Raw genomic sequence first — 15,700 nt, 5'->3', positions numbered from 1 at the left:
AATCACAATTTTTTTCTAAAGAAGCAGTAACAAGTGTTAAAATGAACTATTCTTATTTCAATATTTTTGATACAGTCAAACATGTCTTAGCATTGTCCCAACTTTCAAGCAGGAGTTTGATCAAGGGGAAATGTTTCTATTGCGGTTGGCAGGGCTGGTAACTAAAATGCAATTGTTATTGAAATGAGTGGTTGTTTACAAAGTATTCGTTAGATTTTTCTGTTTGTGGTACCAATCTAAACTATGGATGTTTTGTCTTACTTAGGAAAAAATGACTGTTATCTTATTATCACATTTCACAGAAACTACAATCTTCATCAGCCAAGGGTAAAATTTCAGAAGTATGTGAAATTCCGAGTTCACGGAGAGAACATGACAAGGCACTTTAGTCGCTTCTTTCTTTCACTGAATTCTCTTCATTCGCATTTGTCCGTATAAATGTTCTCAAATTGTTATTTCCCGAGCAGAACACAATTTTTAATATTGGCATAGTGCTCTCAAGGGAATATTTCAAAATGTGACAAAGTGAGCACCTATCACTGTAAAACATTATACATATAAACAGCAGCAGTAACAGAATGCCAATCCTAGATGAGTTCACTTCAGGCTGGTTCATCTGCTACTAGAACTTTAACTGGGTACAGCAAAACATCACTTTACTAGTTTTATATCTGGGCAACCCAATCAATGTCCAGGAGTAGTCCTTTTATTAACCCCAAAATGTTGAAATATTGGGGTATAAAATGTTTATTGATAGTTCTAAATTTACTCTGAAGGACGATGTTGGAGTGAGTGGAGCTCTCTTAGATTAAAGGATTTTGCAACCATAAACGTGAGGGAGTATCGTTTTGACTAGTAGAAGCTGAAACAAAGAAAACCTCTTCTTCTTTCATGGTAGCATGACTAAGATAGTGCCCACTATCCCTCCTTTATGTTGGATGTAACTGGAATCTTGGCAGGAGGCAGCCACAACTCCCACCAGTGCTGCCAAGGTAGAAGGAAAAGTTTCCTCTTAAGAAAATAACCTCTTAAGCAACACTTCCAGGAATGTTTTGACAGCTTGGTAGTATCCCAAACTATTGTATAACTTTTAAACAAAATAATAAATTCAAAAGTGACTAGGAGATAAGCTACCCTTACAAAACCATTGTAAGGGTTTTGTCTGTTTGAAAAAGAATATTAATTTTAAAATTTTTTCAGAATACAAGAAATTGTCTTTATTGACCGATGCTGCAAATATGAAAAGAGCAAACATCATCTTTAAGTTTTGGAAGAAAATTATGGAGTTAACAAAGAGTGAGTATAAATGGATTGTCTCACTAAAACTTCATTCTCTAGCTTTTCATGACCTTCCATTGATTCCCATTCTTCTCTGGCCTGTATGAAAAATCCTCTGTCCTCTCTTTAGCAACCCGTTTTAATCGTTTTCATATCTTTGTCTAAATCCACTTAGGCGCTTGCTATCTCTATCTTTTTATCTATATCTTTTTTTAACTTGTTTTACCTTAACTCTCTATACTTAGTATTGCAATAATATTGTCTTGGTATTATAGTAATGGCTTTTTCAGCACCAGTGGTATTTTCAATTGATTATTTTAAGAGAAAATCGTCTAAACTCACTTGCAAATTTAATATAGTATTAACTATTGTATTAATATTAATCTCTCTTTGTTTTTGTAGCATAAAAAACTTATCTCATCAGAAGGGCCTGTCACTGCACCATTAGAGTGTGGCAATGATACCTAGAAGGTAGTGTTTTTTTATTATTATGTATTATATGTGAACAACCATCAACAAGTTGTATTTGACCATTTAGAACAGTGAAATAATATTTTTAATTCTTAATAATTGTTTTGTTGTAGGAAAACCGCTGTATCAACGCTAAAGACTGTCATAAATGGAGAGCCCTTTAAGGTAAATTTTTACTTTTTTAATTGATTTGAGTTCTGTAACTAATCCCGTGTGTTTTACAAAATTCAAGTATATAAAAGTTTTTTAATTTAAAAATTAAAAACAATTATTATATGGATAGAGGATGTCAAAACCCAGATTATGAAATTCCAAGGCAAGTTCTTGAAAGAATATATCACTTTGTCCAGTAATACATGTACAGTGAAATTTTCTGACAGGATGACTTTTAAAAGAGCAAACAATCATATGCTTAGTGTTTGTTGTACAATGGATTCGTCATGTACTATATGAAGTTTTCCCAAAAATAACTGATCGTGAGTCGTATTATTGTACAAACTAGATTACAAACTCCAATCTGTTCTGTCCATATGCCTTCTTTCATAGTACCTCCCATGTTTGGAACTTATCATTCAGCATAACTAATATCAATCAATCAATCAATCAATTCATTTATTGCCAAAAACATAACATGCATAGGCATTCGTCAAGAAAATTATAATATCCTAACTTAAAGTATAGACTACTAACAGATCAAAACACAACAAGACCAAATCAATATAACAGGAGTGATCTACAATTTATTATCCTCAACGTATTCCCGGACACTGTAATATTCTCTCGAAATAAGAAATGTTTTCAGACGATTTTGAAATTCCCTATCGTCCACAACAATTTTCAAGCAGGATGGCAAAGAGTTAAAAAGGCGGATGCAGGAGTAGTAAAGACTTTGTTTTTCAAAAAAAGATGTTTTATGGCAGGGTAGGATTAGGTTGTTTCTTTTTCTTAAGGAGTAATTATGGGCTGGATTAACGTTGACTGAAAAAAGGTGGGGATACTTTTTGTAAAAAGAAAGACACTGAAGGATATAAATGGATGGGAACGTAAGGATATTATTACTGCGAAAGAAACCTCTACAAGACTGGGAAACGACTCAACTTGAAAATAATCCGTATAGCTCTTTTCTGGAGACGAAAAAACATATTGAGTTTTCTTACTCTCGTATCCCCATATAGAGACTCCATAGCAAAGGTAAGGATAAAAACAGCCACAGTAAGTAAGCAAAAGAATTTCCTCACTAGCAAAACAGGATAGTCTATACATCAAAAATATGCAGCTGCTTAGTTTTTTCGTGACTTTATCAATGTGACTAAAAAAGTTTAGCTGATCATCCAAAACAATTCCAAGATAATTAACATTCAAAGAAGGACACATTTCTGACTCTCCAATCATAATGTTTTGAGATTCAATCAACGTTTTAGCAGACTTTCTAATTCCAAAATCAAGAAAATTGGTTTTAGATGTATTTACAAACAGAGAGTTTTCACCCAACCACTGCAGCAAATTACTGGCCTGAACAAAGGTTTGGATTTCAAGCCAGTTGTTCTTCAGTAACAGTTTGGATTTCAATATGTTCTTCAGTTGTCATTTATTGTACAAACTAGATTACAAACTCCAATCTGTTCTGTCCATATGCCTTCTTTCATAGTACCTCCCATGTTTGGAACTTATCATTCAGCATAACTAATATGTTCTTCAGTTGTCATTTATTGAAATTTTCCAATGTTCTCAAATGTTGTTCTTTCAAGAGAGTTACAGGGAAAAAATATTTAAAAATTACAGGGCTGTATGGATATTGTTATATTTCATATTTTACCACGAAATGTTGATAAGTCTGGGAGAACAGGCTGAAGGATTGTGATATGAAACATCCACTCAAGATTTCTGCACAGTTCAGGCCATTCACACTATACCGTTTCTTCACTAATTTTTAAATATTTATGTACCACAAATGACACTTTTTGAAAATTCTTGGTCCGTTTCCACCCCACTTATAGATCACATGACCTATCAGTGGTAATTATTAATTGCTGCACAATTCCAAACTGTTTTAGGATTTCTATTAATTGTAGGTCTGTCAGAAGAAAATCAGCTTTCCAGTGGACATCATAAAATAGACGTTCTCCTCTCATCTCCTTACCAAAGTCTTCCATACCACAAGTTTCTGACGAATTCTTTTGATCAATTGAATATCAGTAAATCAGAAGTGTTGGATTATAAATTAAAGGAATTTCAAGTGAAATTGTAATACAAGAAAACAAAATACCTTCTCACGTGTCTTTGAACAATATAAATATTCATACAAAACCTATATATACGAGTCAAAATATATTGGATTTGATCAAATTCTCATACATTTATGAATTTCAAACAAAACAAAATATCTGATGTTTTAAAATAAATATTGAAGTTTCAAGTCTGTTGTTTTAACAAAATTTGATTTTACTATATTATAAATTAAACGTCAAATGAAAGAGCAACTCAAACAGTTTGGTTAGATACACCAGTCCGCATGTGCATGCTGTTTGTTTTCTCTACCTTCTATCTTCATTAAGTCAAATTTTAGTAATTTTTTACTTAAGTGGAAATGCGGCTTAATTTGTGCACGGAGAGGTGAGCAAATCTCCATGGATTCCACTTTCACCCAGTGTAATACCATGCAATGTTTACCTCTGAGACTTCATAAAGTGTAATGAGTATGTTCCTCCGTTACTAACTGATTACCAGACAAGAAACAGGATTGAAGCAGTTATTGCCCATTAACAGTGATCCAGTTGTGGAAAGAACTCAGCTATCGACTGAATGAGTGGCATGTGAAGAAGGGTGGCTCATTGAACCATTGTGGATAAAATAAAAACTGTTTTGAGTTGCTCTTTGATTTGTTGTGTGATTTATAATACAAATCAAATAGTATAAATACTATGACAATAAATAAACTACAGTATAAATAAACTCGTATATCTGTGTAGCATCATTATACATTTACCAGTTAAAACCACATGTCAAATTTGGCCAAAATCAGTGTTTTTTGTGAATGGCCAGTGCATCCATGTAAGTACATGTATGCTTATACAAATATTTGTACCAAAATTCCATTGATCATACTTTCTTTCGTATTTTGAATTGGGTAGAAAGTAAGATGAAAATATAGCAAAGCATTTTATTAGTTAGTAGTTGTTAGAAATTTAGTCTCTGCTTCACTGCATTTTCTTATAAAAGGCTTTTAATTTTCGGTTGATTTGTACTCTAATATTTCTAGTTTTTTTTCTGCATCATCCCTCTCCCCTTCTTTATATCCTATTTCTATCGGTGGAAGGTTAGAAAATACATAACTGACTATTCTATCTATTATTTAGTGACTTCTAACTTTACATTATGCATTTAGCTGTTTATATTTTCATTACAATTTTTTTAAAATTACTTTTCAAATATACAGTATTTAATTATTACTACAATTAGGATGATTCTTTGTTGCTTAAGAACTTCATAAATTTTATATTTGGAGCGTTTTTAATGAACGGGAAGATTGTGTTACCCTTTCCTTCTTAGTTTTTGTTACTTTTATTTGTTTTGTTTATATTTATCCTGTTATTTATTACTTTTTTCAGATGTAACCAGAAAAATGGTACTTGTGTTTCTTCACTTTTCTGTCATGTTCCTTTTCTGATATTGATTGCTCAATCGTATGCATTTTTAACTTTATATTATTATACTATTATTAACACATAGAATTAATCTTGATGAAGCGCAACATTTGTTTTACTCAATTAGAATTCTGAAATAAGCACATGTAATATTAAGTGAGTAACTAATTATCATTTAAATAATTTGAACGATTATAACTTATAATATTAAACAATCTTTTAAAATACTTATTTGATTACATACAATTAATTATGATGATGATAATAATTAGTCACTTGTTTAACCAAATACAGATGTGCGTGCTCTCTCTCTCCCTAATTATAATTTATATTTTATCCTCTTTTTTCATAAACAGTCACAAGATACATTCTTTCCCACAGTTTTTCCATCTGTATATTTTGTTATGTACTGTTATCTGCAATATAATTCTGCGTATATACATGTTGTGTTATCAACTTTAATTTGATTTTAATTAATTATTTTATATTCTTAAATTATATTGATTTTGATCTCTAGAGTGTGTATTACATATTTGATCTACTTTATTTTATGTATATGTTGTATGTTTTTACTTGTTTCTTATTGTAATTTTTAGGAGTAATTGTAAATTGTAAGTAAGCATAAATTAGCTTAATGTAAGTTGATATTGTGCAATGTACTGAAACATGATGTTCCTTTATTATAATTATTTCTACTATTTGTACTGTAAACAACTTTCAGTACTTCAAGTTTGTACTGAATTTTTCAAAATAAACTTTTATACATTTTGTATGTATTGTATTGTCATATGATCCCTATGAATACTTTCATATCTACAATCATATTTATTGGAAATCGCCAATATTTCTTTCTGTACTTTCTCAATGTCTTGGTCCATTAAACTTTTAATGCTCTTAATAAGTTCTATCAAATTTCTAATCAAGAATATCCAGTATTTCAATAAACATAGTAATTGTTATTTCTAAGAGATTTTTTAAAGTACAGCTTGATTTCGTGTAAATACAAATTAATAGCAGTCAGCACTTGGCAAGGGTTAGGTTTTTCGAAAACCCAGCAGGTGCATACACAACTGAATAAATAAAGAGAAACAACTTAGTCATAAAAGATAGAAACTGCAGCTGTTTGCTAAGTCAGCTTCTGAGCATGCTAGCTTTTAGTTATTAGTTTCTTTCAAGGAGAATAATGGTGGAATTTATTCAAGTTCGACAACTAAAACAGTATAGTGCCCAACGAGAGATATATAAAGGTAAGAAAATCTTAGGTCTTAGAGCGATGGATATAACTTTTTTTTATTTCTACCTAGCGTGCAGTTATCTTAATTGTTAATTTGTTTAAAGTACTATTTAATTTAAGATTTCTGTTTTTTTATATTTTTACAAATAAATATGTATAAGAAATCAAAATATGAAATTTCCAAATTCACTGACTACAAGAAACAAACTTTAAATTCCAATTAAAATCACTCTTTAGCTGTAAGTAACATTCAGATTTCACATATAACACACAATTCGACATAGGAACAGAGCTTGTGTACAGATCTTAGACTACACTGTCATCCTCCTTACATGGAAAAGATATCAAATGAACCAGCGTACAGCTTAAAATCATGTTTGAGTACTATGTGGTCAGTGCTGTGGACAAATCGCTGATGTGCCTAAATCTCTTGACATACAGACTAGTGTTCACTTTCCACAAAGAGGGTCAATGTGGTTAGTCCATGAAATATTATCTGCTGTCATGCCTAAAAATTTTGTTTGGGGTGTTAATTAAACATCAGATAGTGTTGGGATCTCTTCTTTTCTTCTGCAAAATGCTAGCTGCTTTGTTTTACTGAAGGCTGTCATTTGTATGGCAGAACTGATAGGCCATATTTAAAGCAATTCCAGGGAAATGATTATTATTGAAAGGTGTTTTGGGAAAATTTGACAGATTGCCAATATTTGGAAATTGTGTTTGTATGATTTCAGATAAAATGTCATAAGAACTTGTCTGTTGTGAGTGCTACATAATATTGCCAAATACCTTAATAATGAAGGGATAATAGGATTTAGAAAATTTTCCATCACATGTTACATTAATAGAACATAAGGATTGGAATCTATTCTCTTCTTCAGGTATAAAAAATTTTAAGTTAAGCAAAAAAAAAATACACACTTTAAACAAAAGACATTGATGGATGATATTTTTGTTAACAATTTTGAGATCAACATTGAAAAAATAGGTCACAATGTGATAATGCAGCAAAAGTACGTATTGGGTTGATATAACTGACTAGAAATTATGATGTTTGTAAATAAACATAAACATGCGTACACAATGTCCTAAAAATGCAAATATATATGCAGAGCATTCTTTTGAGTTTACAGGATTGAGGTTAACCTGTTGACGCATTTGCCGTGACGCTATGACGGTCCATACTGAGTGCCTCATTGACCAGTGACAGACTTTTAGGGAGTAAAACAAACAAAACTTTTAAATGTTAATAAACTTGTTTATTACAGTTTAAATGTATATAAAAATACATTGTAGATTGTTAAAAGCAATAATCTCGTTTTAAAACTTTGCTAGTGTGTAATACTGCTCAAAACAAGGATATATACAAAGGGCGACCTCACATGTTGAACATTCATAGCCTAGTTTCTTTTCTTCTTTGTCCAGTTCGAGTGGTGTGTTTGCACACATAGCACTGCCTGAGTAGTTTACGCTTCTTTGTGTCATTCTGGGGGAGTGGCTTTATAAAATAGCGACCTTGGAGGAGTAGCGGGTCTTGTGTCCCGCTTCCGTAAAATAGTTTAAAAAGTTATCACCAGGTGCCACCACGATACAGGACTAGCAGCACTGTACAGCGACACTATTAGGAACAATTGAAAAGTTCCAAAAATCTCCACTAGACACAGTAAGTCAGTGAGAACGAATTGACAGTCATTAGTCTGCAACGGAAAATGCTGTGCTCCCTCATATGGGACCAAACAGCAAATGCCGTGTGCACTCATTTGGGTATGTTTTGCTGCACTCGTCAACAGGTTAAAGGGTCTTTATCATTTTGACATAATTGAGATTATATTTCTACAAAAAACTCAAAATTATTTTGAAAAGTAACTTTTGAGAAGCCAACGTTAAATAATAAATTTCTCTTCTTCAAGTTTTAATTTATTCAACTGCATTTTCTGTAAACAAAGATCGTAGGTAGAACACTCACATGGGGAAGTAAATTTTACCTCATCTAGCTCCTAACTGTCATGGTTATTTGGCACCTTTCGACAATATAATGTGTAGTTTGTTAGAGAAATTTTTACCGAGTCTGTAAAAGTAAAACTATCCCAGAATTACTGACCAACCTATCAGATTTGGGTGGAAGCTTGAATGAAAATGGCGTAAATAGAAGCTTGGGGTGGTCTGGAGGTAAAATACTTTTTAAGTTTAAAAGAAAAGTAATCTAAACATTGTTACTGCTGATATAGAAGTAACGTCAAAACAATGAATTTTGTAAAGCTGTCATATTTCTCCTTCTCTGGTGCATGATAACTGAACAATTGCATGAAGTAAAAAATATTCATATTCCATTTTTTGGCCACGTTTTTGAATCATTAAACAAAATTAATATATAGAAAACAATATTTTGCTATTTAGTTTAAATCTTATTTTGTTTCAGTATTTTTTTAACCAAGTATAGATTTTTGTAAAATAGTTCTAAAGCATAAAATTGCGTTAAATGAATTGAAAAATTAAGTTATGTTTTATTTTTTATTTTAATGCATTGACCTATTGAAATTAAATGTTTAAAGAAACACAGTTAAATCAACAAGGGTTCCAGTAGGCATTTTTCATGTAAGGAATTTAAACTGACTACCCTTATTCAGTGAACTTGTTCAAGGCTGTATTTAAATACAAAATGTACACTGTTTAATCTTCATCATTTTTGCTAATTTCATTTCCACTTAAGAAACATCTAAAAGTTATACTTTGTCTAGTTAGTGAAATGATCAATTATTAATTATAAGTAGGACACGTTTACCTTGTTTCAGTTTCAAAAGTTTAGCTTTACAATCCTTGCTTAGCTCAATTCAGCAAGAACAGATGTCTTAATCAACCGACCTGGCAGCATATCCAAGCTGCTCCTCTATTGCTCCATAGTGTTTTTTGTACTTTTTCATTTGTTGAAGCACATGACGCCTCATCTCTTTGTTGGGTATCTTCACTCGCTTCCTGCCAAGAAAGGACTGTGCCGTGGGGACGTATGTAAGGTATCCCAGCTCCACAAGAAAGGCAAGAGCCAGGTCCGCATTGTGTATATCCTTGTGGAGTTCCGGTTTCAGGATCAGATCTCTCAGCCGGATAACATCATCTGGTGCATAGATTTTCTTGAGGCGAACCTTCCGGTCCATTCCTTTTGATAGGAAAATAATCTCTTTCTGTATTGAGGGAGCTCTCAGGAGGTTCTCCAAGTTGAAGAACATCCCCGGTCCTGCCCAGTAATCCCGAGCTTCCTTTGTCAACAAGAGATGAATGACGGACCACAGATTGTAAATGGTTACATTTCCGCAGCTCTGATAACCACCATAATTGGTCTCTGCTAAATCTATCAGTGCTGAACTAAGGTTAAAAACTTCCCTTGAAAAGAGTTCTATAGATTCATTTTTTGTCAAGCCATGGAACCCTGCATAACTGTGATCTTCTAAGAAGCGACAAACAGAAACATAACCTAAACTATACAAAGCGGGAGATCCTGCGATGTAAGAGATACCGGAAATCAAACCGCGGTGTGCGTGAAAATTCTTCTGTAACACTTTCAACACGACAGATGAAATTAGTCTATAAATTCCTCCCATGATGTCTTCTGTTTCAGCAAACAAAAGAGCATTGACAGCTGGTAAATCAAAGTTGTCAATAAGAACATAAACACGACGATTATCGTAGTGGCGATAGAGAAGACGTGACAACAGACGCAAACTATCGGTCACTTCAGTTTCTGTCATTTTGCTGTACCCTGATGTGCTACACCAATTTTTTACAATCATCTTCTCTTCTGAATTGAGTCTATCACTTTTCTTTAAATAGTGGTGTTCTGTAAAACTCCGGTGGATAGAATATTTTACCTGGTCGATAGCGATATCGTAGCTCATCACATGAATGTTGTCAAACTCAAAATCCACTGAAATCACTGGATGCTTGCCAAAATGATAATTCATGAAGGTTTCATTCTTTGTGATCTTCAATTTGTTGTTTACAAACAAGGCGTAATTTTCTGTGTCTCTTACCGGTTCACGGATGTTTTTTGTTTTAGATTTTTTATTCCCCTCCTCATCCACTTCAATTTCCAAAAATCTCTTCAGCATGTTGAGGTTTGTTGACTTTCCAAAATGGTGGGGAGCTGTTATGACTACAATGCCGCTGTCCTCCACAAAAGTTTTGATATACATTGATTTGTCCACAAAAGAAGCAGTTGAAACTATCTCCGCAAAATCTGAAGATCTAACATTGAACCTCTGAAAGGTTTCCTCTGACTCAACGGTATCTTCATCTGTTGAAACAAAAACGATAAAAGCTAACAGAAGAAAAAGATTTAGCATCACTCACAAGTGAAATAGGGGTTTCTATCAAATGCCAAACTACTTTTAAATCAGACATTTTAAAGTCTCAGAGATAAGATTAAGATGTTGATAACCCTAAATCTGACCCAACATCTTATCAGTTCATCTTATAAACAAACAAATACAGAAATACAAAGGTTACATTTCAATGAAGAGGTGGAGTACTTTTATCTTAGTGATACGTTATCAGATGTAATGATGTGTATTCAATAAAGTTTATTCTGTAGATCTCACTGGAGAAATTGAGACTGCATATTATAGTGTACAATATACAAGTATGTTGTTTTTAATGTTTATTTTAAAATGTATGTTATATAAAATCATGAAGTAGATTAATTATGTCATGAAGTAATATTTGCTTTTAGTATGAATGCCATTCAGATCTAGGATCAAACAGGACAATCAGAATCACTCATCTTTAACAAATGGATTCACTATTTTATTAATGGTTGAAAATAACACAATTCTGTGTGGCATTCATAACACAGCTTCCTCAATGTATGAGAGTCTCCTTTTTCTTATGAATGTTTAATTTAAAATTTTGTAATATCAATTCAATTCAAATTAAATTAATGTTAGTGTGTACTTTAATTCTAGCCATGATGATAAATTACTATCACTAAAATAGTGATAGAGCCGATACTAAGAAATGATACATATTAACCAATATTACATCAGAAGAAAACTTTTCTTGAGTAGTGTGAGGCACAACAAACTAAGATAAATTTATTGTTATACTCAACAATAATTACTGAAATAAATAAATTAAATTGACAAGAAACATTGCCTTTGCAATTATCTTGTTTGCAGACATGTATACTGCAACGTAAATTAAGGGGTGTTATTGTCTTGTGTTCTACATTTGCATATGTAATGTGTTTTCAAGGCATCATCAAACTTCAGGTGGTGTTACCAACACCAATATAGGTAAAATGTTTCTGTATACATGTGTCCTAAAAGCTTGATGTTATGTCTGTCTGTATGTGTTTTTCTTCAAAATTCAACACCCACAATATTTAAATACAGCATTGTTATTTTGTACCTTAAGCATTTTCCCTATACATAATATGTATGTGTATTATATTATTTGTCTATATACATTTTGTCTTTTTTAAATGTCTACCATGGTGATCTTGTAAATTATAAATCTAACAACAATTCTTAAATGGGGAGCCTTATCTTGTTTTTGGAGACATTTAAAAATATTTACATAAAAAACTGCCACCATTTTGCAATATGGCAGTCAACTTTGTTTTTTTCTTATAAAACACACTGCATTTCATTATTATTTTCTATTGGTAAACATAATTTATGACATTTTTATTATTGGCAGTTTTTTTTATATTTTCATTAATAACATAGATATTAAAGTCTAAGTATTGAGATTCCTTATGGAGTTTAACATTGAGAAAATGCCTTTTATGGCATCAAATGTGTCCATTTGATTGGTCTAAAACAAATACATGTATATAAATATAACATCTTAAATTTGGCAATTTTCCATTATTTACAAATATTTGTAAATGTGCATAATAAATGTGTTTTTTTTTTTCAAACACAGCCAATTAGTAGCTGGACCTGCATTCTCAAAAAAATAAACACTAAAAAGTAAAACAACAGTTTATTTATACAGCTGAAGTTATTTTCAAAAGTTATAGAGTATAAAATGTTCACACCAGAATCTGAGATTTCCGATAATATCTGTGGATGTCAATTTAAACTGTAACTGGAAGGATTTGTAGTGAATCCGTCATTTCCTCCCAGTTTGTACCAGTTGAAGTTGACTGCACATGTGCGTCCACTGGATATTCCAAGCTGATTGCTTCACGAATGATATATCTGGACATGTCTAAAGACATATACTTGTGTATTAATAATAACCTCATTAAAATATATGTGAAGTAATTTTTTCACGGATATCCATGATGCCGGTGTAAAATTGCCTTTAGAAAGAGATGGACAAACTGCTGGCAGCTTATGATATCCAACAAAACATTGCCAAACGTTAAAACCTTGAGAATACATGGTGATGACAGATGATCTCATTGGTATTTTAAGTACATAATTTTGATGATAACAGATTGTCACTGTGGCACTAAAAGGGTTAAGAAAAATAAGTAAAAAAATAACAATGCTGTAACTCAAAATGTGAGTTTTTAAAGTAAACAACTCACAGCAACAGTTGACAAATTTGGATAGAAAAAATCCAATCAGTATAATTTGTTTAAACAAAATAAAAAATACATGTACTCTAATACTTTATGTTTATGTTATAATCCACTTGTATGATCTTGAATCATGTTTTGCACTGCATGGTTGCCTTAAAGCATCAGGTTTAAAAATTCCTATTCTAAAGAAGTGTTTTGAGCTCGTTAAAATGTGCGAATTTAGTTTTTTCACAGGTTGACTGAGGATCAATTAAGTGTTGGAGCGTACAGTTGTATTGAAATACAGTTCAACACATGATATAATATTTAAATCAATGAGTCTTCATCATAATCACAACAAGCTCAAAAACTTCACCACGGAATCACTCTAATTTAATAAAAAGATTTCATAATTTTATTTATGGAGTCACCTAATAATGGAATCTTTGATTTTGAAAGGCCTTGTCCTAAAATTAGAAATATGTTGACATAGCTATAACTAGAGTATTTTGTGTAAGAAAAAACATTAAAATAGTAAAATATTGTTTATTTCTAGATATAATTTCTCATCTGGTTTACATGTACATACATACTTCGTATTTATTAGAGATATCGTACACAATATAGAGTGATAATTTGTAGCACTTTGTTCGATATGGTACATAATAATACTGCTTTGACACAAATAAAGCACCATTGCAAATATAATGGACGGATATAAACGTCAATAATTAAATAAACAAAAGCTATTCAAAAATATATAAATGTAATTAATTTTTGTAATTTCACAAAAACAGTTTTCAACAATAAAAACCAATGCGTGAATGCGCACTGTATAATATACTTTCTTTGAGCACTTACTTTCCTATATTTACATATTTATAAATTGAGAACATTAACAACTAAAATACAATAATCATTCAATGCATTACAGAATAACTTAACTAACCATATATTTATTCAACATTTAAAAAGATACATTACACTAAAATAGTTCTCTAAAAATATCCTACACATACAAATTTATAAAACATTAAATATTTATATTAAAACAAACAAAACTTGAAGTTGGCACTTAAAAATGTCTTAATTTAAAATACTTAAACTTACATTAGTATTTATAACAAAATATGCAAACATAACTAAAAAGATATAACATCTGATTGTAAAACATCCTTAAAGTATTGGTTGATTAAAAATGACAATAAAATAATTACTTGTAAATTTAGTTGATTTTATTTCAAGTCACTTTAATAGTTTTTTAGGAGAACAATTGCTTATGTGTTTTTAATTAACAAACAACTCAACCACATGCATTTTTCTTTGATTTGGTTGAAATATGTTTTGCCACTTGCAATTTAAAATTGTTAAAATATAAATGTGAATTTCATTTCCACTGCTTTTTTGGAGTTTTAGATTACAAAGAGATGTTTGCTACTTGTTTGTATTATGAGGTAAGCACATGAAGAGAGAATGAATGGCTTTTGTGTTGTTGTAAGGCTGTTTTGGATACCAGAACAGACAATTCAGAATAGTTATCACAATTTTTAAACAAATAATTTGAGTGAAAGAGAGTAAAGATCAACAGAATTCTTACTAAATGGTTGTAGAGTTTGTGGCTAAGGCAAAGACTCTACTCTATTCCATGATTGGTACAAAATTGTAAGAAAGGGTTTAAATTAAGACTCAAAGACATTCAAGGTTCGTGATCCAATTGTAGTTTATTTATGCCCAATAAAATAAATAAAATTAAAAGATAATAGATCAGTTTTATGAGCATTTCACTTCTACTAAGCAATTATGCTTCACAAAGTTTGCACAAGATAGAATGTTCAATTTTTCCTACCTGTAAGTATGAATGTAATGAAAATTTGAGTACTTTAAGAAAATCATCTTAAAAAACTGTGCAGTTTAGTTTAAGGGAAGTTCTATTAGGTTTTCATTTGTTTAAAGATGAAAATAACTATTGTGTCATTATAGCATAGAAACAGAAACTGAATCTCAGCTATCTATCCCCATCCCTATCTGTCAGTAGCCTTGTGCTGTCTTCTTTCGAATACACTATCTGTGAAAGGAAATTCTCATTTATATTTCAATAATTCTCATAACCTGTTAAAAGCCTATATATTTTTTCTATTTTAACTTAGCAAAACTAGAGATGGTGAAGATGTTGTTGGTAATTGTCAGTGGTCCACGTTTAGCCGCTCTGAAAAACAAACAGAAGTTAAATGATATGCCAGCCCCAATTCATGATAAACCTGCTTAGTAATACCGTATTGGGAAATCTAATGTCTTTAGCATTCAACTCCCCTTCTTCCTTTAATGTTTCAGCAGCATTGTCTGCTGAGTTACACAAATAAAGTACTTAAACTCTAAAAAGGGTTTTGTACTTTTGATACTTAGTTAATTTTTCAGCTTTAGTACAAAGACAAGCATGTATAGTTGAATTAAAAAAACCAATCAATCACTCATTTAACCTTATAAGTGGCAAGCGCCGTCTGAGACGTATGATTCACGCCGCCGCGAAATGGCAAGCGCCGTCGCTTCACATCTAAGGCTGTTGCTCCG

The 15,700-nt window shown here is 31.5% G+C and overlaps 3 protein-coding genes across 7 annotated transcripts in view; 1 reads left to right on the top strand and 2 right to left on the bottom strand.

Moving 5' to 3' along the window:
• LOC124354417 overlaps positions 1 to 6,165 on the top strand; it is a 61,000-nt gene extending 54,835 nt beyond the window's left edge. For 4 of the 5 annotated variants that reach the window (XM_046804854.1, XM_046804853.1, XM_046804855.1 and 1 more), the window contains 3 exons: positions 1,201 to 1,296; positions 1,863 to 1,914; positions 5,358 to 6,165. In XM_046804854.1, the coding sequence (XP_046660810.1) occupies positions 1,201 to 1,296; positions 1,863 to 1,885 (119 nt within the window). In that variant the 3' untranslated portion in view covers positions 1,886 to 1,914; positions 5,358 to 6,165. Of the gene's footprint in view, positions 1 to 1,200; positions 1,297 to 1,680; positions 1,750 to 1,862; positions 1,915 to 5,357 lie in introns of all 5 variants that reach the window. The other variant, XR_006921681.1, reaches the window with a different exon arrangement.
• A 3,084-nt stretch (positions 6,166 to 9,249) lies between these two features.
• On the bottom strand, positions 9,250 to 11,051 carry LOC124354415. Its single transcript, XM_046804849.1, has one exon. The coding sequence runs from the start codon at positions 10,962 to 10,964 to the stop codon at positions 9,477 to 9,479; it is 1,488 nt and encodes a 495-aa protein (XP_046660805.1). The 5' UTR covers positions 10,965 to 11,051; the 3' UTR covers positions 9,250 to 9,476.
• Positions 11,052 to 13,664: 2,613 nt separating this feature from the next.
• Positions 13,665 to 15,700, bottom strand: part of LOC124354416 (unconventional myosin-XV-like) — a 204,000-nt gene continuing 201,964 nt past the window's right edge. The window contains 1 exon segment of the mRNA XM_046804850.1: positions 13,665 to 15,338. Coding sequence (XP_046660806.1) covers positions 15,316 to 15,338 — 23 coding nt within the window. The 3' untranslated portion in view covers positions 13,665 to 15,315.

This window comes from Homalodisca vitripennis, chromosome 2, assembly GCF_021130785.1.
Source record: "Homalodisca vitripennis isolate AUS2020 chromosome 2, UT_GWSS_2.1, whole genome shotgun sequence".
NCBI lineage: Eukaryota > Metazoa > Arthropoda > Insecta > Hemiptera > Cicadellidae > Homalodisca > Homalodisca vitripennis.
Note: the sequence above shows the minus strand (reverse complement) of the source record. Positions and strands in the feature narration are given on the sequence as shown.

What these genes read in the sequence shown, in the direction of transcription:
- LOC124354415 (XM_046804849.1), bottom strand. Translation starts at nt 10,964, where the DNA reads ATGCTAAATCTTTTTCTTCTGTTAGCTTTTATCGTTTTTGTTTCAACA.